Source organism: Lingula anatina, chromosome 7 (genome assembly GCF_051362555.1).
Source record: "Lingula anatina isolate TDL-2025a chromosome 7, LinAna3.0, whole genome shotgun sequence".
NCBI lineage: Eukaryota > Metazoa > Brachiopoda > Lingulata > Lingulida > Lingulidae > Lingula > Lingula anatina.
The window spans coordinates 15171090-15194841 of NC_141773.1; the positions used below are offsets into that span (position 1 = coordinate 15171090).

Here is a 23752-nt window from a genome sequence, read left to right on the forward strand (position 1 = left end):
TTGCAGTCAAAGATTCATTGTTATGTATCTGTCAATAGTTCCATATCTTTAAAAATCCTAAAACTAGTCCAAACTAGTAATTTGTACCAGTATACTATTTATTTATATACATACTGGAAACAGCTAAAATCTGATGCAGGCCAGCTATCTATTGGAATTACAACGTTTTTCCTGATTTGCCCTTTCGGGATTGATTACTAGAAATGACAGACTTCTTACATTCCTTAAAAGTCTCTCATTCACCAGAATAATGCATGAATTATTCATTACACATGTTTCTTACCTCAAATGCGGCGTCATGCCACCCTTCTATATCTAAAAAAACCTATAAAGCATAATAAATAGATTGGCAATTTGAAAAATTTTATACGTTAACCATTCAATGAAAAAATCATGAATCATGATTTTATTAGTTAAAAACAACTTAATGATTTTCTGAATAGTGGGGTATCCCTTTGTTTCATATATATATATATATATATATATATATATATATATATATATATATATATATATATATATATATATGGTAGCCCACATAGTAATTCAACAGAAACCTGACCCTAGTTTCAAAATATAAATTATTACTGCCAGTTCATCGTTAATATAAATTATTACTGCCAGTGCATCGTTGGATAATAGTATCTTGCGGTCGCATCGGCGTTGCGAAATATTAGTTTTTACATTGATATTATGGGATAGAACGCACAGCCCGGAAGCCACCGGCTCATATGACGGTTATTTCGGAAAGTAGGCCTATTAGATTTGGCCTCGTTTTCAAAATGGGGAGCAGAGGCTCTAAGAAAAACGTCGGGAGTCGAAGGCATAGAGACAGGTAAGATGTACATATGTTTATACAATGATCAGTTGATTTATGCACAAATAAATTCGATGGAACAATACAGTATATGCTTAAGTTACATTTTATACACCTGAGGAATGTTCGTGTATCGATTTCAGTGAGTATCCTCTTAAGTTACTGGCTAATAGCAAAATGGCCGCACACAAAACGTCAATGTAAAGATAAACTTTTGAACTGTGCCAAATGTAGTTTAAGGGTTTTTTTTCTGTATCTGTTCCTGTTTTTTCACAGTTTGACATTCATTTTTGAACATATAAAACTTTTAAAATGTGCGATGGCCTGTAATTTGTAGATGTTTAACATTTCCAACAAGCTGTATATTGACTATATTCACCGTACCGGGTAGCTATCATTTAGTCGATCGAGTGATGGCAGTGGCGTTCTGGTCTCATGTATGGAATGAATGTCAAGCTTCTTACGTAATTTCTCCGTGTTTTAGTGTGAAAAAAATTAAGTGGCTTGCAAAATGACATTGTCATCCGTCGTGAATACACTTATAACTCCTTGCCTATGCGCATATGGCGGTGTACCCGCGCGGTACTTGTTTGCAGGGGGTGAGGGGGCGGGTATTGATTGTGAAAGTTACTGCATTGTAAACTTACCATAGGCATGTTTTAAAAGGTATGAATCTTAAATTTTGGTTATAAACATGTTTCCTTTTTGGCCGGGGGAGGGGGGGTGGCAAATGTATTGTGTTAATTTTTTAGAGAAAAAACGTGTAAACCCAAAATAAGTTTTATTGCATTAGTTGGGGGTTTTGACTGGAAGAGTGTCATCAAAAAGGCAATTTAACACAGAGGGATAATATGTATGTTGTATGTACATTAAATGTAACAGGACCTTCAATGATTAGGGCGTGATAGTGGGTACACCACAACTTGTGGTGCTCTGACTTGCATGTGTTTTTGTAACATTTTCAGGCCTTGATTCAAATTGGGTTTTTAATTGAATGATGGGTGTGCAACTTTGTCCAGAGTTCAATTTCAGATGATTTTTGTTTATCATAACAATTATGAATTAAGTATAAATAGTGCAGTTTAAGGCAAGATTTATTGTAAATAGTGCTGTTTAAGATAAAGATTGATTGTTACAGTTTACCTATTAAAAAGATTGCAATTTATTATTATTATTATTATTATTATTATCATATGTGTATGTGAGGGTGTGATAAATGTAGTTAGAAAATATTTTAATGATATTCTATTGAAAACTCTATAAATTATTTTCTAGGCTTGAGTAGCATGAATGGGACCAGGATTCCTTTTGCCGAGCCTTGACCTGCAATTTTCATAACAAAAGCACCCATCATTTCAAAATGCTGTGTGACAATGAACACCACGACCTCTGCGATATTTCTTATGGATGAAAAAAATATTATTGAGCTTGCATGGTGATACCATGTTTCAGACTCATTGAAATGTTTCAGAGTAGTTGAAATGTAAAAATAAAATAGAATAAAATATCACATTACAATGTGATTAAATATAAAGACGTCTTTCATTTGTTATTTTTCATATTTTAATGAAAGGAATGCTCTCATCATTTATATATATATTCATTCATTTATATTAGCACTATGGTAATTGCCAAGAAACTTTTTTTCATTGTCGCCAATTCTCAGTTGCTCTATATAAGTAATACTGTGTGAGGGAAAAACTAAAACGACGCTGAAGCGCTTGAGAAAGCACTAAGTCAAAGCGAGGCTAATATACGGATATTGTAAGTTCAAGTTTTCAGGCTTAAACGGTCGTGAATTGATTTGTCCTATTCACAGCTTAAAGCAAAGTTCTTTACATGCTTACATTGACAGAAAGCTGAATAAATTTGCCACACCTTACTGGTAATTAAAATTTGTGCGGAGGCCTCTATAAATACGAAGATCACAGTTGTTCGTAAATTTTCGATTTCAAACTAATTTTTTAACACCAAAAAGCCTCTAGATCAACTCTGCTCATGGTGCATCTCATATTATTAGAAATTTATTTCTCAATACGTCAATGTACACTGTAACCCAGAGTACGTTCATAGCCAAGATATTTCACCGTTTCTGACACCTTTTAAATCTCCAAAATTTTAGCCGATTAAAAAATGTAAGCCTTCTGGTTTGTCTAAAAGCCACCTAGAGCGGCAGACCGAGAACGGGTGAAAGAGAATAAGGTCGTATTCCGAGGTGTTTAAGAGATCAGGGGCCGGTTTCGCGAAGCAGTAGTAGTTAGAATAACTAACTACTGAACTGTCTCTCTAACGAGGACACTTTAGGGGTGTTTCACAAAGCAGTGGTTAACTCATCGCTAAGTTCAGTCGTTAAGTTCGGTCGTTAGTTCTCTCGTTACTCACCGTAGTCTCAAAACAGTTTACCGGAAGTGGAACTCTTGCGTAAAAGTGTCGCGAAAGCACTAACTCTCCAGTTTATGGTGGCTGGAAATGCATAAGAACGTCTGCTTTGAGGTAGTCGTAAAGGATCTCCACCACCTTTTTGCCGCTCTTTTTGTCACAGCTAGGCGCAACCTCTTGTAAATTGCATCATCGTGTGAATACTCTAATAGATTCTGCCTATCATGAAAACGTTGTAAGTCTACATCGCGTCTGGTGGTACGGATAGCTAGAATGGTCGTCGCCATATTGGATACAAAGACAAACGACAGACAACGGTAACTAAGCAACCTTTTTATTTCACTCATTACGCATGCGTACGATGAAACTCTAGAGTTAGCGACTGGTCTGACCAGTCGTTAAATATCCAAGGCAATAACGAGCGAGAGAACTAGCGACTGCTTCGTGAAACGGCACTCTAACTAGCGAGAGGCTAACTACCGATCGCTAACTAACTACTGCTTTGTGAAACCGGCCCCAGGCATAAATCGAAAATGTCCGACGTGTAGCGACAACATGTCAGTCACTATGTCCGTACTATCAAATAGCAGAGCTATATTAAAATACTAAGTCCTGGCCCACTTGTCAGTGCTTTTTGCCACAGCATGACAAAATTTTGCTGTTCAAAATAATGGCCACGAACTCCCGATTCCAAAAAGTTTAGTGAATTTCTGGAAAATATCCGTGCGATTTTGGCAAAATCACACGAATATTCGTAACACTAGCACACCTGTATCCTTACTGAATCGTAGAGCGTATCGAATTAGTAGGCCAGTCAAAAAACAACTTAGGTTGGAAAAAAATTGGTGACAAAGGTTTTTCAACTGATTCTGGTCTGATTCTTGAAGGCCCAATATAGCCCAAAAAATTTTCCCCGTGAATCCCCCTATGGCAAAGTCTCGTTTTCCACAAAAATCCAAAATGGCCGCTATTGAATGGGGTGGGTGGACATGAAATCCATAACTTAGGAACCCAATGTCACAGAAACATGTTTTAAGTATCAACTCCTACTAAGTGAGGGATCCCCAATCTTTTGCAACTAGTCTCAAGGTCACTGGAGGTCAAGGTCATGACCTTATTACAAGATCAAGGCATTTTTGGAGAAAAAAAAACCCATAATGTCTATATGACAGTTTCCCAATGTCACAGAAACATGTTTTAAGTATCAACTCCTATTAAGTGAGTGATCCCCAATCTTTTGCAACTAGTCTCAAGGTCACTGGAGGTCAAGGTCATGACCTTATTACAAGGTCAAAGCATTTTTGGAGGAAAAAAAACCCCGTAATGTCAATATGACAGTTTCACAATGTCACAGAAATATGTTTTAAGTATCAATTCCTGCTAAGTGAGTGATCCCCAATCTTTTGCAACTAGTCTCAAAGTCACTGGAGGTCAAGGTCATGACCTTATTACAAGGTCAAAGCATTTTTGGAGCAAAAAAACCCATAATGTCTATATGACAGTTCCCCTGTTGTCATAGAAACATGTTATAAGAAACAATATCAACCAAGTGGGACACTGCCAAACACCGCAACTATTTTCAAGGTCACCAGAGGCCAAGATTATGAAAAAATTTCAAGGGCATGGTATTTTCCAAGTGAATTATATCATATTATTTATAACTTGGTAACCGTATGTCACTAAAACATGCATGTTTAATGTATCAATTCCTACTAAATGAGAAGTCAACAATCAATTGCAACTAATTTAAAGGTCACCAGAGGTTAAGGTTATGACCGCTATTTACAAGGTCGTAAGATTTTCAAGCGAAATTCCATAATTTCTCAATTACCAAATGTTACAGAAACGTGTTTAGCGTGCCAATAATGCCTTGTAAATGGGGTCCTGTTTATCATTTGCAACTATTTCCAAAATCTAGGAGGTACATGATTGACCTTATTGCAAGGTCATCATGAAATTTAATGAAAATTTGATTCTAGGGTGATCTAAGTACAACACATAAGATTGTTTAAGAGCAAAATATGCATCTCCATTTTTTATGACAAATGTTACATTTTATAGAGCGACCTGAGCCCATTGTTGTTTGATGTAAATACTTCATTTTAATACCGGTACTATTGGCATAAGCTCTCTTCTTGTCTGCCCAATGATTGACCTAAAGCCTTCTTGTCCCACCTTTGTATGTATGATCTACTTTGGAGTATCTGTGTGCCATTGTAGAGAGGAGATAGTGGATAAAGCACATTTATTTGCCCATTTAATCAGTATCTGTATTTGGTTGCTATTATGACAATCAAAGGCTAGCCATTACTGAATTGCCAATGGTAAAATGTGTTGATTCTTAATGGTTGATTCAATACCTATAGCTCCGACTCTGCTCCATCATGGATGGGTGAGGTCTAAAAGCTATACCCTCTCCCAAGCCTACAGAGCATGCTGTCGCAAGTCGATACTTGGGTTAATTGGGTAATTTTAATGTGCTGAGTGGAAAATTAGTAACTTGTCTTGTGTGAAGACATACTTGTAGATGGTGCCCTTTGAGCGTCATTTCAGCATCTGTTTTCCTAAAAATCCCAATTCTTGGTCCTGCAGTGGGATTCTGAAATAAGCAGCAGGCCACTTGCTGGGGTAACTTGTTCACCACAAGTGAACTCTCTATTAGAAAGTGTAATATGTTTTGGTCGACAAACTTTAAAGCTGCTGTTTTTTGGTGTGCTCACCTTTGTCAAAAGTAGTTATATGTTTTCATATCATGCCAGCTCCTGTCAGATTGGAGAACTAGTACTGAGACAAGATCGCAAACTGGAAGTTTTTATCAGGTCTGTTAGGATAGGAAACTGGCTACAGGCTCTCACCATCATCCTTCGTTTACTTTGCTGCATCTCATTCGACAGTCATTATGACAAGCTAGCAGTCTCAAAAGGGGGGAGGGGGGCTTTTTCTGAAAAAAGTGGACCTACTCTTAGTATAGAGACCCACAGCTAGCAATTGTGATAAACTTGTGGCTAGTAAGTTTGAAGATTTGGGAGAGTAAACCTGGCGCACGGACGCCAGGCGTTGCGGTTTACGACAGTCGTAGCCGAGTAAATATACGCCCTGTTGGTGCAACCGGGCCCTGTATCGTAACTGAATCGTAGAGCGTGTCGAATTAGACCAGAAAATTGGTAAAATCTCACGAATCCTCACGAATCCGGAAATTTGTCAATACCTGGCTTTTCGTGGGATTCGTGGTCTGTGTGAATAGGGGCATAAGGTAAGACGTGCGCTAGTGGACATATAACATTGGTAAAGCCTCGGTCACAACCGGACGCACGTACCGTGTATTTTAGGACCGTAGGTCTCCTACCGATTTTGGATGCAACGGAGATCGTGGAGGTACAATAAAGGTTTCATTAGAAAGATCTCGAAAGGCACAAGTCGGAATTGCGAGTCGCAGGTGCCACGTAAGGGAGTGCAGTTGTTACTTTAAAAAAACCTTGTCATTTTTTTTTTAAATGATAGACACCCCACCCTTTTAATCTAATTTTTCTCAATGTCTCCAAATGGACAGGAGTTTTTGCTTTATCTTATATTAAAGAGGAGGCTTTGAACTTTAAAGTGACATTGTTAAATCAATTTGTATATTTTGGAGACAAAAGTAATTAAACATTATAAGAAAATATGTGATATGTGCTATTGCATGGTCACTGATCCAGAACAATGTACTATCAAACACCCAAATTTAGAAATATCTACATTAGTTTACCTGTTATCTTTCAGAATAAATTTCCCCTGATGTTGTCATACTATAAAATATTGTTTTGATGTGAATGAAATTGTTTTATACAGTTGTTCTTTAATTATTGACATCTCATCAATAGACCAGATTTCATGTCTCCGTGCAGATACCTACTTGTTGTCCTATGTCATTTAAAAGATATTTACAACCTTAATAAATAACCACATCATACTCAGACATGCTGAAACTGTCGGTCATGACCGGGAAAATTTGTCTGGACCGGTAAAAAATTGGACCAAAAGCGTTTTAAGAGCAGCAATTTTGAATTTACAGTTGACATACTTCACTAACAAAATTATATAAAACCCTAAGCATTTTTCCCTTCCATTTCAAACCTATCACATTCTCAGACAAGGTAAGCTACCTAATCGTACTGGTAGTATCTGTCTCAAACGCACAGGGTGATTTTCGGTCTGACAAAAATCCATTCAATCCGGCATATTTTTCATTACTGCTGGTCCAAATGTCCGGCCATTTTGAAAAGTTTTTAGCATATCTGATGTCTTACATATGTCCAAAAACATATTGTTTTATTATAAAGTACATGTTTTCTTTTTTTGTAGGTCAAAAAAGTTACATGTTTATCATCTAAACCCAATATAAAGGTGCAAATAATGTCAGAGGTATGCTCTCGAAAATATCCAATGCATGGATTAGAAACAATGTTTGGTAATTTTTATGGTCCCACATGAAGAAATGTGTATCAAAGTTTCATTATCCTGGAACCACTTGTCATAAAAATTAATTCATAGTCTAACTCCAAATGTAACTGTCACAAATGGAAATTTTGAAACTGTGAAAGTGTTGTGCTCACTTTGCAAATTCAATAAGTGCTGATTTCCTTTTTTTATAATTTTATAACTTTTGCTGCAATTTTAGTTTGTTTGTCACTGAATTTTATAAATACAAATGCAGCATGCTAACAGTAAAAGCAACATAAAATGAACTATTTTCTATTAGTGGTGAAAAAATTATGTCAGAAATACCAAACACTATGCATGTTATGTATATGTTTCAGTTGATAGCAAAAGACCCTGTTACCTACTGCACTAAGGACTTGGTCAAAAATAACCTTTTTTTTTTTTTTGGAACATTTTTCTGGGAAACATAAGTTACCTATACACACATGATAAATATTGCATGTAGAAGTAAATTTGAGGCAGCCATGCATTTTTGTTCTACACACAGGTTATAAAAATTGACTACAATTTCAAAATTCATTCAGTAATATTTTTTAAACTACAGCATGTGAAATTCACCTCCATATTAGGTTGGGGTAATATGCAGAATGCTTTGTATAACTATTTACATTAAATGTATTCTAAGGATAACATTTTATCTTACATAATCTACTCGCCCAGAATTTTCTTTGGTCAGCAAGCATTTAAATTGCTGGGTGCCATTAAATGATATAATTTGCAAAATTATCATCCCTGTTCCTGTCACTGGCATATCATATAATATTATGCAGGGTGGCCAAAGGAAAATTTGTGAGAAGTTCCTTTCATATTATGTATCATAGGTTAGATTTTTTAATCATCTTTAACTAAACTAAAAATAGTTATTATGGAAAAATCATATTTTTTAGGTTATGTAAGCTAAAATGTTTACTTGAAAATACATGTTACAATTGTACAAAGCATTCTGTATATACATGTAAATTATGTAACTATTTTGACATATAAATAAATAGATAAACATGTACATTATAATAAAAAAAGTTTTGGGACACATGCATGATATGGTCATTTATTTAGGTTGTAAATATCATTGAAATGACAAGACACAACAAGTAGGTATCTGGATGGAGACATGAAAACTGGTCTATTGTTGGGATGTCAATAATTAAAAGAATATCTGCATAAAACAATTTCATTCACATCAAAAAATATTTTATAGTATAACAACATCATAGGAAATTTATTCTGAGAGATAACAGGTAAACTAATGTAGATATTTCTAAATTTGGGTGTTTGATAGTACATTGTTCTGGATCAGTGACCATGCAATAGCCCATATCACATATTTTCTTATAATGTTTAATTACTTTTGTCTCCAAAATATACAAATTGATTTAACAATGTCACTTTAAAGTTCAAAGCCTCCTCTTTAATATAAGATAAAGCAAAAACTCCTGTCCATTTGGAGACATTGAGAAAAATTAGATTAAAAGGGTGGGGTGTCTATCATTTTTAAAAAAATGACAAGGATTTTTCAAAGTAAAAATTAAGTGCATTTTAAATATGCCAGACCATTTTCAGTGTGATAGTTGGGTTCCTGAAATGTTAAGATATAAAGTCATGAAAGCTACAAAGCAATGGGATATGCAGGGCTATTGTTATAGTGTTTTTCTTAACTAGGTCACCATGACCTAGATTCAAGTGAGGCACAGCAAGCCCACAGCTGGGTCCAACTTTGGAGTGTCATAACTCTGAAACCAGTTGAGATCTCAATCTAAAATTTTAGGTTTTTTCTAGTCCCTATAATATCTACAAAATATGTGAAAATCAGCAACATTCTTGACGGAGGGTACCCTCGCTGGATGAGTTGATATGGAATGACCCAATCGACGTTCATTGTAAAGACACGAGCGCACCAGGGCCCGGTTGCACCAACGGGGCGTAAATCTACTCGGCTACGACTGTCGTAAACCGCAACGCCTGGCGCCCGTGTGCCAGGTTTACTCTCCCTGCTTACGCCCGTTGCACCAAGACAAAAACTGATCGTCGTAACTACGCCCAAGTAACGCTCCGTTGCGTCACTGGCCAACAATACGTGAATGGTATAATTGGGCAAATGAGGTGATCTCAGCTGCAGTCATTATGGAATGATGACAAATAAACACAAAAGGAGCATTTCAGAGACGGAGAAATTCATAAGCTACATTATTCCATTTTGATTTAGTAATAAGAACGTTAAAATACGTTAACATTGCTGTGGCCTTGGATATATAGCAATAAAATCGTAAATATATTCCGAATCAAAATATTATTATAATATGCTAATATAGTATGCTGCTGTAAATGAGAAAAACGCGTTGGAGGAAGTACGTATTTCTATTAATGGATTTGAACACCTTCACATTTGTTATTGAAACTTTTGAATCTGAAAATAATGCAAAAACGCCAACATTGCTCTCTTTTTATATTTTTACAACAGTGCCGACGATTTCATGACCTTCTTATCTATGGTTACACCGTGAGAGATCATTTAATTCAATCGAGCTTACATCCTGGAGATTAAGAAATACAAGAGACCTAATACACATTATATATGAACCTTAAAAGTTTGATATTTTAAGCTTTCGTCTCTATGTTTGTATTAAGTCAAATATTAATGATATAAAATGTGAAGAAAGAATGACTATAGTTAGTTATGATTTGTCAAAAATTGTGAAAAGGAAAAGAATTAAAGAAACCGTACTGCTGAGAGCCAAGACGTACCTACATGTGTGGTAAGATTTAATTTGAACATACCGTGTATGCATATACAGGTACATGTACATGGCTACACATATAATGTATTTAGTAATCATATATATATATATATAATTAGTTTTTTAAAAACCAAGCTATACAGACGGAAGATTTGAGTAAGAAACTAACAAATAACAACCCACATTTTCTACGTTAACTACGATAATTGTCATCAAACTCTCTCTGTGCTTGCCTAGCCATAGTGGAAAACGAGCTACGACCGACTTACACCACCTAGCTGGCAGGCGTACATTTACGACTAAGTTAAGACCGACGTAAACACTATTCTAGTTTGGTGCAACTGGCTTTACTCGGGCGGAGCGATTTGCGCCCGGTTTACGCCGGTGTGAACGGACCTCGGTTCCTAGGAACGGTGGTCCTACGGACCGCCGTTCCTGAGGAATAGTAGTCCTAATGGGACCTGCATTCCTGATATAATAAAGGGTAGGACTTCTATTCCGGGCGGACCTGCATTACGTTTACATTAGTCAACGGAATGAAGGTCCGCCCTATAACTATGTCCGACCATTTAAACTAGTGGATAATGACTATTGACAGTAATATCATGCTTTAGTGAGCACATATAAGTACCCCAGTTCGTCTACCTGGTGTAGTGGTCAGGCTGTGCAGTGTAATGGATGTTATACAGAGTAATTGTGTAAGTGGATGGAGGTTCGAATTTCGTTTACAGAAATAAAAGTATGTTTACTTTTCGTGTGAATTTTTTTCTTTTGTTTTATCCTGGTCGTCATTTTTGCAACGTAGCAAATTTTTGATTGGTTACAGACATAACCAGATGTCAGACGTTACCTTGTTCTACTATAAATACCGCTCATATATGAATACCACACCATCACAAGACGTTTGATATGGAAGGGACAAGCAGCACCCGGACCAGGCCCGAAGTTGAAGTTATTTTCCAATATCTTCAGGAGGGCACGTATGCCATCGAGACAACACCAACACAGAAAAGAGTTATTCAGAGAACAAGCAAGTCTAATTATAAAGTAAACTTTCAATTTTCATGATGTTTAATATGCAATATTATTAGAGGTCACACTACGTTATACGCAGATATATAATTCCTGGGATGTGTGTACAATGGTCCTATGTACCTTGAATAAATGTCCTGCAGGGGATTACTATTTAATGGGTATTTATGCCCGGGGGACTACCATTTCTGGGATTTTAGGTCCGGGGACTACCATTTCTAGGATTTTAGGTCCGGGGACTACCATTTCTAGGATTTTAGGTCCGGGGACATTCAACTGATGAGTTATAAGCTTTTGGTGAATTACCCCATGAATCAAATTGATGCATATTTTACTTATAAAGCATTGGTTTAATATAGTGTGACCGTAATATGTACACTGTTTGCCTGGATTATACCATTTACTGGTGGTGCGCCTTGTACATTTGTATACTTCGTAGTCAATAACCATTTATATTAAAATTGAATGCAGGTGAACTGTGATTAACGATGCAAAAACACTTACAGGGGTATGGTATCTAAATTAATTTTACAGGTACTTACCGTGGGAACAAAAGTGTTGAAAAGAAATTTACGAAGGAGTGACAGAAAGGGGGGCAAACAAGAAAACCCCTGGCTGGGGCCCTACGTTGTGAAGGGGATATCCAAATCTGGATCTTACATCCTCCAGATTGAAGGCGGATGCACACTGAAAGGCGCCGTAAACAGGGCAAATTTGAAAGTTTATGTTGCAGATGAATAGATAAAGAACTGAAATAAATATGTGAAAAACTGAAATAAATATATGCAAATGTAACAAGTGTTATTCTTCATATACCTTTTTATTCCATTGTATTTGTTTAGGTGAAATATTTTAAAAGTAATGGTAATATTATATTAGTTATCTATCTATCTATCACTCACTTTAAGTGCGAGAGAAAAATGGTAGCGGACATATATTCCTAGTGTAAATCAGGATAACAGGTCCCATCCGGACTTAGATTCCTGGCGGTGGGACATGCATTCCTTGGTAACTGTTGTCCTACGGACGTTAAATCCTAGTAACGTATATCCTAGGACCTCCATTACTAGCAACGCTAGACCTAGGACTTACGTTCCCAGGACTTAGTGTCCGGTCGGACTTACGTTACTAGGACTACCATTCCGTTCACACCGGCGCAACTGCTACGCCTCACTTACGACCGGTTGGTGCAACCGGACCCAGGGCTCCGTATCTCGAAAGGTTCGCTATGCTGCGCACGTGCGCAAGCGTCTCGATTCCATGGCCCCGTATCTCTAAAGAATCGGTTATGGAATCGAGACATTTGTGCACTTGTACAAGCGTCTCGATTCCATGGCCCCGTATCTCGAAATAGAATCGGTTATGGAATCGAGACGCTTGCGCACGTGCGCAACATAGCGAGCCTTTCGAGATACGGAGCCCAGGTTCGCTATGTTGCGCACGTACGTAAGTGTCTCGATTCCATAACCGATTCTTTTTCGAGATACGGGGCCATGGAATCGAGACGCACTTTCGAGATACGCAGCCCTGCTATCTCGAAGCCTTAGCAAACGCAACGCAATTATAACCTCAAACTCTACTAAAATGCGATTGCCGCATAAAGTGAAGACGTCATAACACAATTACACAAAATGTAATTATTTTCACCATGACGCAAACCAAGAGGTTGTTTTTATTTATAGGAATATCATAATTACAAATACTGATATTTGAAGTATTTGACACCAATAAAATGTCAAAAAACAATTCAATAAGCGAAGCTTGAACTGACACAATTACTGACACATTGGTGAGTAGTGTTCAGTCTCACAATAATAGACATTGAGGAAGGTCACGTTGCTTTGTTTCTGCTTTTTCATTTTGTGTAGAGAATGACACTTTTAAATTTATTATTATTATGAATAGACTACAGAGATGAATTAAATTCACCAGAAAATATAAAATGATGTATGAAATGTTTAATTTTGAAATTTTTCTGCATAATAAAACATGACTTTAGCATTCTTCGCGTGAATTTAGTAAGGAGGAATAGGGTCACGCGACAAGGTTATTTTCAGTTGCACCCTGGATTACGCGCGCTTGCTCCGCAAGGTGTCGCCTGTGGTGGTGGGCGGCACAGCCCATATGGTTACTGGGGCGAAGGTGACAGGTACTTCCAAACATTTTTTCATAACTGTCATTATTCCTCATTCTATTCACAATTTGATATTTACGGCAATGAAAAATGTGGCACTGGTAAAAGTGGGTCTAGGTGCATTGACAGGCCGCACAGGTGTCCCAATTAACCGCCGCCAGAGAAGAGACCCCAAGCATTAAACAACACAACCTGTAGATATTGGAAAATTGGCAAAAGTTAAGCAACTGAGGCTTCATTAGATTTGGGCAGAAATCGAGAGTAATATCCAGTGACATGCCAAACCCCTAAGTTCACGTCTTGGCCCTTGACACCAGTAACGCACCCCATAGTCAAGAATCTGAACAAATCAATGTTTGGCAGGAATGCTCTATTTTCTACAGGCGTTTTGTGATTTTATCAACTTGATTGTCAAGTGCCAGACCGTTTGTTCCGAGGTCCTAGTAGCAAACTTTATCAGATAACAATCTGACACTAACCATGCTGCACTAACAGCGCTGTAAACCCAGTTATCAATGCTGCCATCTTTACCTGTATCTCTACCGGTATTATACCAGTGGTGTGTTTGATATATTTCAGTAAGGAAATACGCTGTGATGCTTATAATTATTTGTAATACGTTAGCATCAACCTGTTAATAAAAACTTGGAACCTTTCAATATTATTACAATATAACAGTATAATGATGGGAGCTGTTATGATTAAATGCTTAGTTAGAAGAAATAATAAAAACAGATTATGTGAAATATAAAATAAATTGATTTTATTTGAATTATTTATTTATTTATTTTTCAAACCAATTAATTATCAAACATGAAGCTTATTTTTAGAAACATCAGATATTACTGCAATATAGCACTGCTGGTACACAGATGTACAGTTCTAAAATGCAAATACCAAGTACCTTTCATACACCACTGATGAGATGTGAATAATCACATGTATAAAATAGTAAAAATATCACAAAATGTGTGTAGGAAAGATATTTCTACAAGTAAACTCATTAATCAGTCAGGAAACTTCATAATGCACTCAATAAATGTAGAAATTTGAGCAATAGAAATTCTACATACAGACATGACAGATTTACCATACAGGTATATTGCAATCAACCCTAAACTGAACGGGCATAGAAAGAACAAAGTGAATCTCCCTCCCATTAAAAATGAATAAAAAATAAAAAAAAACAGAAACTGTCATTCTAAATACTGAAAAACAATGGCACCTTGCAGCCTTCACTGCCTCACTATTTGCAGACAATGTTCTAGTCACTGTAACTGTGTACTTTTGAGGAGGCATAGACGCAAGGATAACTCCTTTGAAGTATATTGTGAAGGTCTCTTTTGTCATAAATCTGCCACATATAACCTGAAAGTACATATTGCGATTCACATTGCAGCAGCTTGTCTTAGTAAGGACTCAACCAGTTGAAAACTTGTGGCACAGCTTCAGGGACAGGATCACACCAACTACCTTTGCTGTGATGATGGATCTACATTATCTTGTCCTCCTAGTTTCTCTAATACCATTTCCTCTTGTCTTTGCTCACATCAATCTCTACAGCTTTGCCAAATGCTACACAGTTTTTGCATCTGAAAGTATACAGCAAAAATTGTAATAAAGCACTATCACTTTACTTGTTATATATTGATTTCAGGGCGAGAGAAAAAGGCAGAAACCTCATATCATAATCAAGATAATTGAAAATCAAATATGCATAATCAAATAGCTTTAATTGTACATACAAGTGATGATTTAATCTTTTAAACTTTAGCATAAATTTTGACTTTCTCTTGTTAAAGCATAGCCACTTTTTCAAAATGTGCTTGAACAAATAATAATAATAATAATAGTAAACAACCTGCACACATGATGGAACATGGAGGTAAATTGCCACAAAAATAAGTTGATACGTACTTGGTAGCCTGAGAAATAATATCAGGTATTAATTTAAGCAGCAATAATACCGCAGAGTTAACAACGACACAGCATAGGGTGTTATCAGTTATGCAACAAAATTCCATGCATTACTTGCAGTGGCAGTGTTCTCCTCAACCTATCGTGCACCGCAGGTTTTGATTTTCAGTGTCATCGAAATTGTATATTATTGTTAGTTTGACCTATGTATATGCTTTTCATATAATATTGTTTGGAAAATAACTGACTAATTTAATTATGCTTTTGCAACATGAAATTATCATTAACTTTGCCGGTTCACGTGTACACAGTACCTTGCCACGCTCGGCTGTCACCTTGATTGGATAGTAAACGATTGTCGTAAAATTGCTAAATGATATTAAAATCGGGTACATAAACTTAAAAACCACCTAGGACAACCTAAGACTGCCACATTAATCCAATACAATGCAAAAATAAACTATAACAAGTGGTTAAAGCCTTCAAAACGAATGTCGTAAAGTCCCCATATACCTCCATAGAGACAATAAAATAGAATGAGCTTCTGAAACAAAACTCAGCCAACTTAAACATAATAATCGAAATAAAATACTGCCGGGCATCGGAGCGGCCTAAAACTTGGCATGCTTACCGCAAATACTGCAGGCTACATCATCCCGTCGCTCGTTTGTAAATTCCGTGCATGGCATACGCACAATCAAACCGTATATCCAAATTGCACCTCTGATGTTTGAATTGGTCCTCTACACTATTCAAATCCTGAAGTGACGTAACCGCAGAGGTCGCATTGTCCAATGGCATGGCTTCTTTTTCGTAATGGTAGGTTAGAGAGGACCAATTCAAACATCAGAGGTGCAATTTGGATATACGGTTTGATTGTGCGTATGCCATGCACGGAATTTACAAACGAGCGACGGGATGATGTAGCCTGCAGTATTTGCGGTAAGCATGCCAAGTTTTAGGCCGCTCCGATGCCCGGCAGTATTTTATTTCGATTATTATGTTTAAGTTGGCTGAGTTTTGTTTCAGAAGCTCATTCTATTTTATTGTCTCTATGGAGGTATATGGGGACTTTACGACATTCGTTTTGAAGGCTTTAACCACTTGTTATAGTTTATTTTTACATTGTATTGGATTAATGTGGCAGTCTTAGGTTGTCCTAGGTGGTTTTTAAGTTTATGTACCCGATTTTAATATCATTTAGCGATTTTACGACAATCGTTTACTATCCAATCAAGGTGACAGCCGAGCGTGTACCTTGCTATCAGTGCTGCTCTTTTCTCCCCAACTCGCCACTGACAGGCTAACCACATCGTTCCAAAACAACGTTGGTATGATCCTTTACTTTTGGTGTAGGCAGTTTCGCCCCGGGGACATCGTCTTCGGTTAAAAACAACGTATCGTTTTCACCCATCTTTGCATTGCTCCTGTACAAAATGTCCGCTTGACGCCCGCCCAAGGGAAAAAATCGTAGCACGTTGGTAGTTACGAAAGACCTGTGACGTGTAACGCGCGCAAGGTTATTGCGTGGGATGTGAGATTCTGCGCACAATTTGCACGCAAACAGCCCTTAAGAGCCCGTGCGGCCGGTTGTGACAGAGGCTAAAATTAGTTCTTAGGGAAGTTGACTCTTTTTTTTTTTAATTTTGCTTTATATATTTTTGCCAGAAGTTTTGTTTTGTTTTAGCACCAGACTTTTTTGGGACAAAGGACGACGGAAACCCCTCCGAGTTTAGAATAAAACGAAAAAATTGAAGTGATCGTGGCTTTTAGGAAATGGTATAGCACCATTGTGTCTGCCCATAATGACCCCAATGACCTGACCACAGTTTCACAAAAAAAAAAAAAAAAAAAAAAACCAATTCCCTGGATTAGCCGACTAGGATTTACACGAGAGTGCTGTTACACTGCTCTTAATAGGGTAATCTTGGTAATTAAATTCTTTGTCAAGGAATTTGACTTTAGTTTTTTAGTGAAACCGGGGCCAGAGAGAGGGAAGGAAACGGGTTTTAACGACGCCCGGCAACTTCGCTAGACTAAACTTTTTCCATAGAATTTAAGGTTTGCATTTATTATTATTATTTTTTTAATTTTTACTTTCTTCTTACGAAAACATTTACTATAAACAAGAATGAAACCAAACATACTTGTTGGACCTAGATTTCAATTCAATTAAAAAAAAGAAAAAAAAAGAAAATGAGCTCGGACAAACCTTACTGTTAATTATACGGAATGGTGAAACAGAAACAGAAATGATACTGTATGAAACCGGCTGTGTGTGAACCCCTTAGACACAAGGGACTTAATATTCTAACACTTTGTCGTGTGACAGATAAATAATTGATGGAATAATCAGATTAGCACTTTTACCTGTTCCTGGGGCTTGTTGGTCGACTTCTGTCTGTCAGTAATTTTGTCTGCGTTTTCGTCCAGACCGTATGGCTTTCTGCCTTCTTTGAGGTACCACACAATACCAAATACTAATATAGCTATGTACAGAGCAGAAGTTATGGCGTAAATGGCATTTAGAATAATGAACCATGTCCCAAGGGTTCGTGTACAAACGTAGTCAGCTCTTACATTTGCCAATGTGCAGTGAAACAACCCCTGGTGCACTGGTGGCCAACCCGCAAAAAACAAACTGAACACTAGTGCCAAAACAGAAAACACCAGTTGGACTACACTCTTAGCCAGGTAAAACCTGCCAAGAAAGCGTTTCTTTTCTAGACACTGTCTATATTGCCACAGTTCTTCATGTTGTTTCTTTAAGTCAGCGTAGATGTCAGGGGCTGGGGTGGCTCCAGGATCTGATTCCATCCGCTGTATTTCTTTGTTCATTTCATTTGCATTAATTGTCCTATCTAACTTTGATTTGAACTCTTCAATTTTAGATTTGATGATCGGTAAACGGAACCAGTGTTCACTGATTAGAGTTAGGATAAACGCCAGAGCAAACAGAATTCCCGAGAAACTCTTTGAAGGAAATCCAAGTTGGGAACTGCATTGTGCGTTAACAAAATCAGCAGTCCGTGTGGACTGCAAAGATGGAGCGTTTGTATTGAGAGCTTTTAGGTCGATGTTTCCATTTGCTGAGCACCTGACTGTTACATTTACGTGGAGTGCCATCGCTATGACGCCCACTAATAGCAAAAATGGTCCAATCCACTGTATTACCCTGTCCCACCAACACCGCAGGTCGTCTGTGGGGGGGCAGTGCTGAACCTTTCTTTGGAAGTAAGTGTCGATTTGTGATATCATTGTCGCTGACTGAAAATCATAAAAAGGCAAAAGTCAATTAACTTGGGTTCGCCAACTTTAACAGATTTAAAAAAGAGTAAAAAAGAAATCAAGGATTAAGTTTTCCGCTGTAATATGCTTACAATCACATCAAACACAATGCGTCTGATATCCCCCTTGCATGGAACAGCCTTCCATTCCTTCGTACAATGCAACCTTGGCCCCCGAAGCCTGGGGCTTTTCCTCCACATATCCATCATACTCACATTTATCATATCTTGTAATCATACATGGATAACGCTTAACGCAGATAGATTGATATTTCTCATAAAATTGCAACGCCAGTTTCAAATGCTACAGATGTTTGAAGCAAATCACCTGAGCTCCCCCCTTTAATACTGCGCTTGTAATCTGATACCGCAGATTACACTATTTCCACGTCGTAATATCTATACTCAGATCTTGTCAGTGTCTCTACGTTTCCTGTACTGCTAAGGTTACTTGGTTAGGCTCTGATAAACAGACTTAGAGGGCATTTCCAGAGATTAAGGGACCGTTCACATGGAAAGTCTATTTTCTAAAAATCTATTTTCTATTTGCGGTATCTTGTGATCACGGAAGTAACTGGCTCGCGCTGCCAGTAATTACGCCGGGGGATATTCAGGGCACAGACCGTGATCACATGATACCGCGAATAGAAAATAGATTTTTAGAAAATAGACTTTCCATGTGAACGGTCCCTAAGTTGGATCTTACTAGATCGACCTAACTCCCTGGGGGTTCACGATAAATTGCAGTCAGCCGACCGCGCACAGAAGTTAATTACCCCCCTTCAGCTTGTAGTAGGCGGGACGGACATTTAAGCCGGATTATCTGGCAGTAATCTAGTGAAACTCCCCACGGGGATCCGATAGATCGTCCTAAAATCTATGGGATTGCGCCCTAAAAGCAGGTTTTCTGGGAAGATGAAAATATTTAGTTAAAAGTGAAAATGGATACACGTACGTGTATTTGGTAATTTTGATGCGTGGCTTCACGTACATGCATTTAGCAATTTTGATGGGATCAGAGGCTACACGTCTGAAACATAACCGCCATCATTGATTACCTGAGTTTTGTTTTTTTGCATTCCAATAATAATAATAATAATAACAATAATAATAAAAATATTATTATTATTATTATTATTTCTGTTTACAAATGAAATTATTATAATTAATTATGTTACATTTGCGAAAATTAACAAGTCATGCTGATTTTCGATTTCAACCTTCCTTTTCACCCAGCAAAGCTTCCAGTCCTAGTATTATGTTTGTGTATATTTTCTCCGTCAACCATATGAAGATTAGACTCTGATTATAACGACAGAAAATACAATAGAGTGAGTGTGATAATGATAGGGTCGCTAAACGATTGTTGACGGGATATAGTGACCAGCCTAATCCCCTGGGCCCGGTTGCACCAACAGGTTGTAAATTTACTCGGCTACGACTGTCGTAAATCGCAACGCCTGGCGTCCGTGCGCCAGGGCTCCGTATCTCGAAAGGTTCGCTATGTTGCGCACGTGCGCAAGCGTCTCGATTCCATAACCGATTCTATTTCGAGATACGGGGCTATGGAATCGAGACGCTCTTGCACGTGCGCAAGTGTCTCGATTCCATGGCCCCGTATTGAAATAGAATCGGTTATGGAATAATTTTACAACAGTGTAGAGAATGTTAGGTCCTTGTTTCTATGGTTACACCGAGAGGTATCATTTAATTCAATCGAGGTTACATCTTGTAGATTAAGAAATACAAGAGACCTAATACATATTATATGAGCCTTCTTCTTCATGCGCCATCACCCATTCGGTGTTGACGAACGATGATATTCTGCCAAAGGGTTCTACATGTATTTCTCGCCCATGACCAAAGGTGTCTTGTTGATAATTCAAAATAATCAAGAAAGGACTTTCGATGTCTGCCTCGGGCACTTTTGCCAGGTATTCTTCCGCTCAGGCTAAGATCTTCTAATCCCTCTTTTCTGATGCAATGTCGTAAGAACTTCAGTTGTCTTTCTCTGACAGTGTTGAGAAGCTGTCTTTTTTTTATGAGCCTTAAAATGTTGATATTCTAAGCTTTCGTCTCTGTGTTTATATATAGTAAAACATATATATATATATAATATTTAAAAAACCAAACTATATATATAGAGAGAGAGAGTTTTGTTGTCTCCCCTGACGAGGGGACTTGACATTTAATATGGAATATTTTTTCCAAATCATTTTTCTTCAGTTTTTTTCCTATTTTGCTGATAAATGAAAATAAGGATTAAAATCGTGTTTTAATAACTTTAAATTATCTCTTTGATGTCATTGTGACATCAATTCCTTAATGGAATTCGCCAGAGAAGCAAACAAAAACACATTGCCTATTCTATGACATACGACTTCCATTAAAAGAGAGATTTTTGATCTCCATATTTTCCAAATTATCGTCTGTAAAAGAGTTATACGCTCCACAAAAGACCCTCATGTCAGGTGCTAGTCACAGTGATGGTCGCTGTTACGCCTGGCCTCTTTTGGCTGTTGCCAGCGCTCTCAGGCGGCAAGGCATTCCTTGGGGTAGGTTTTTAGAATTCAATATGGAATAATATTCAAGGCATCGGTCTAAAATTGTCCAATTTGGTCCAGTTTTGTTGTAGGACATGTAGGCATTTGATTCGGCGAGTAATGGCCTACCGAAATATTATCTATGTGGTTCAAATGTGGCGATTTTGATGACCAGGGCAGCTGCTCATTCCCTTGGTTCTGTAAGTTATCTGCTATTAAAAGTGCTCTGTGTGAACCGGCAACCTCACCGTGCAACCTTAAATTGTCCCTAAGGTGCCCCCTAACAAATGATAGTCAAGTGGTTCCGAGATCATTCCTTAATTTGATCTGGTTCAGGTTTTCGTCGATGACTTCCATTGGTGCTTTGGCACCAATGTGGTATCCTCTCCAAATACTGACACTGTCAATCACCCTTGTCACTTTAGACCCGGCATATGCTTCGCCGTAGGCCTCTTCTGGATATATGTAAACTCTGTTTTGACGTATTGGGCGGTACAGATGAAATCTGACCTCAATAAAGAAAGCCACGCTGTTTCAGTGTTCTACCCAGAAACGTTTATGGCCCCCAATTCATTAGAGAAACAGACGACGATGTTTTGCTGTTTACAGTGGGTGCCTCGGAGGTCGTTTGGTGTTCTTACCTGCTAAAACCAGTTTGGTGTTCACTAAGGGCTTTAAAAACGCATTTTTTGTTTAGTTGCAGCAGCGTATCCCGAAAGACAGTGGGTCCTGTACCCTGTAGGTAAGATTTTGATACATTGGGGGTGACCTCTGTGTAGGTACATCAGTCTGGGCATTACTCTATAAAACTGTGGGGACCGTTCCGTTTGGCGCTATGATCTGTCTGGTAATGTGTGTCTTTTTCGCGCCATTCTGCCATAGATTAACAAATTTGTAATGCACTACTTGACTCATCTTTCGCACTGCAAAACTGACCGTTTGCATGCAAAATATCAAATTCTTCTGTGCAGTAGTTGCTGACATATGGATACTTTTTTGACAGAACCAAGCTTTGCCTCAGCCAAGCTTTGACCAGCCCAAAGAAACACTATCCAATTAAATAACTGCATATTACATAATGTAGCAGCGCAACCAACATGGAACTCGGTTAATTAGTAGCGACACACCTGACTACACATTTTTCCGTTTACAAATCTTATATGCGATTAGAGTCTTTTGAAAAAAGGACGCATTTTTACCTAGGCATACCTTCGGAACTGAAATATTCCATATTAAATGTCAAGTCTGTATATATATATATATAATTTTTTTTAAAAAATCAAACTATACAGACGGAAGTTTTGTGGAAGAAACAAACAAATAACAACCCACATTTTCTACGTTAACTACGATAATTGTCATCAAACTCTCTCAGTGACAGCCTAGCCATAGTGGAAAACGAGCTACGACCGACTTACACCACCTAGCTGGCAGGCGTAAATTTACGACTAAGTTAAGACCGACGTAAACACTATTCCAGTTTGGTGCAACTGGCTTTTCTCGGGCGTAGCATAATGCGCCCGGTTTACGCCGGCGCAACTGCTACGCCTCACTTACGACCGGTTGGTGTAACCGGGCCCTGGTCGCCTGGGTAGGCACTCCCCCGAAGAGTACTTAAGTAAACAAACGTTCTCCCGTAGCGAACTATTCTTTTGTTCAACAGTTTCGCGCGTCCAGCAGATTATATCTTTAGTAACACTAGCTTACTGCAGTTTAATTGTGCCAGTTTTTCTTTGATTTAAGTTTGCCATGTCGGACGTTGTGGACCAGCACACTGGTTCACTGACTCATTTCTTTTCTGAAGATTGGTGATGCAGATTTTTGGTGCCTAATTATTTCCCCGCCTTCTAACAAGAGAGAGAGGAACAGAGAGAGTGTCAAATGAAATGGGTAATATGAGTAATACAATATGGCACTTTAATTTAAGGGACCCAAGAAGAAACGATAGACTGTTTCGCATCAAGGTGTGCCATTATAATCAGTGCATGGCCCTTAAGGAGTGGTTACATTAAATGCAAACTAATTGATGTACATATCTATATACCATTTTTGTGGAAGAGACATTAATTTTTAATTTGATTTTCAGGAAATCGTTTTGATTCAAATAACACAGCAACCTATTAAGGCAATTCCTTTAAAAAATCCTTTTGATGTTGTACCCCCACCCCCATTTCTTTTGCTGTGTTAAACATCCCCCGTTTCTCATTACACACTAATAGTCTATGGGCCAATGTAGACCCCCCTGTGTAACGCACACGTAATCCCCCCCCCTCCCCCTTAATGATTTTCATTCAATATGTTTTTCTGATAGCTTAGGTCTTGAGCTTTTATTTTCTGCTTGTTTGCCATAAAACTGGTGATGGGTGTGTGTGCTACAGCCGTTGCCATGGTAACGCCTGAGATAAAAACTTTCTGAAACATTAAATAAT

General features: G+C 37.8%; 1 protein-coding gene and 1 long non-coding RNA gene across 2 annotated transcripts in view; both read right to left on the reverse strand.

Annotated features, from left to right (window-relative positions):
• The window catches only part of LOC106152208 (tenascin-X-like), a 66915-nt gene that overhangs the window by 31127 nt on the left and 12036 nt on the right, over nucleotides 1–23752 (reverse strand). The window contains exons 2-3 of the mRNA XM_087018069.1: nucleotides 17864–18760; nucleotides 284–325 (exon numbers count right to left, since the gene is read on the reverse strand). Coding sequence (XP_086874195.1) covers nucleotides 284–325; nucleotides 17864–18751 — 930 coding nt within the window. The 5' untranslated portion in view covers nucleotides 18752–18760. The remainder of the gene's footprint in view (nucleotides 1–283; nucleotides 326–17863; nucleotides 18761–23752) is intronic.
• Nucleotides 13405–17026, reverse strand: LOC147760792 (uncharacterized). The gene is made up of 3 exons (XR_015335606.1): nucleotides 16751–17026; nucleotides 15438–15807; nucleotides 13405–15168 (listed from the first exon to the last, which is right to left on the reverse strand). It is a non-coding gene; the product is annotated as an uncharacterized LOC147760792 (long non-coding RNA).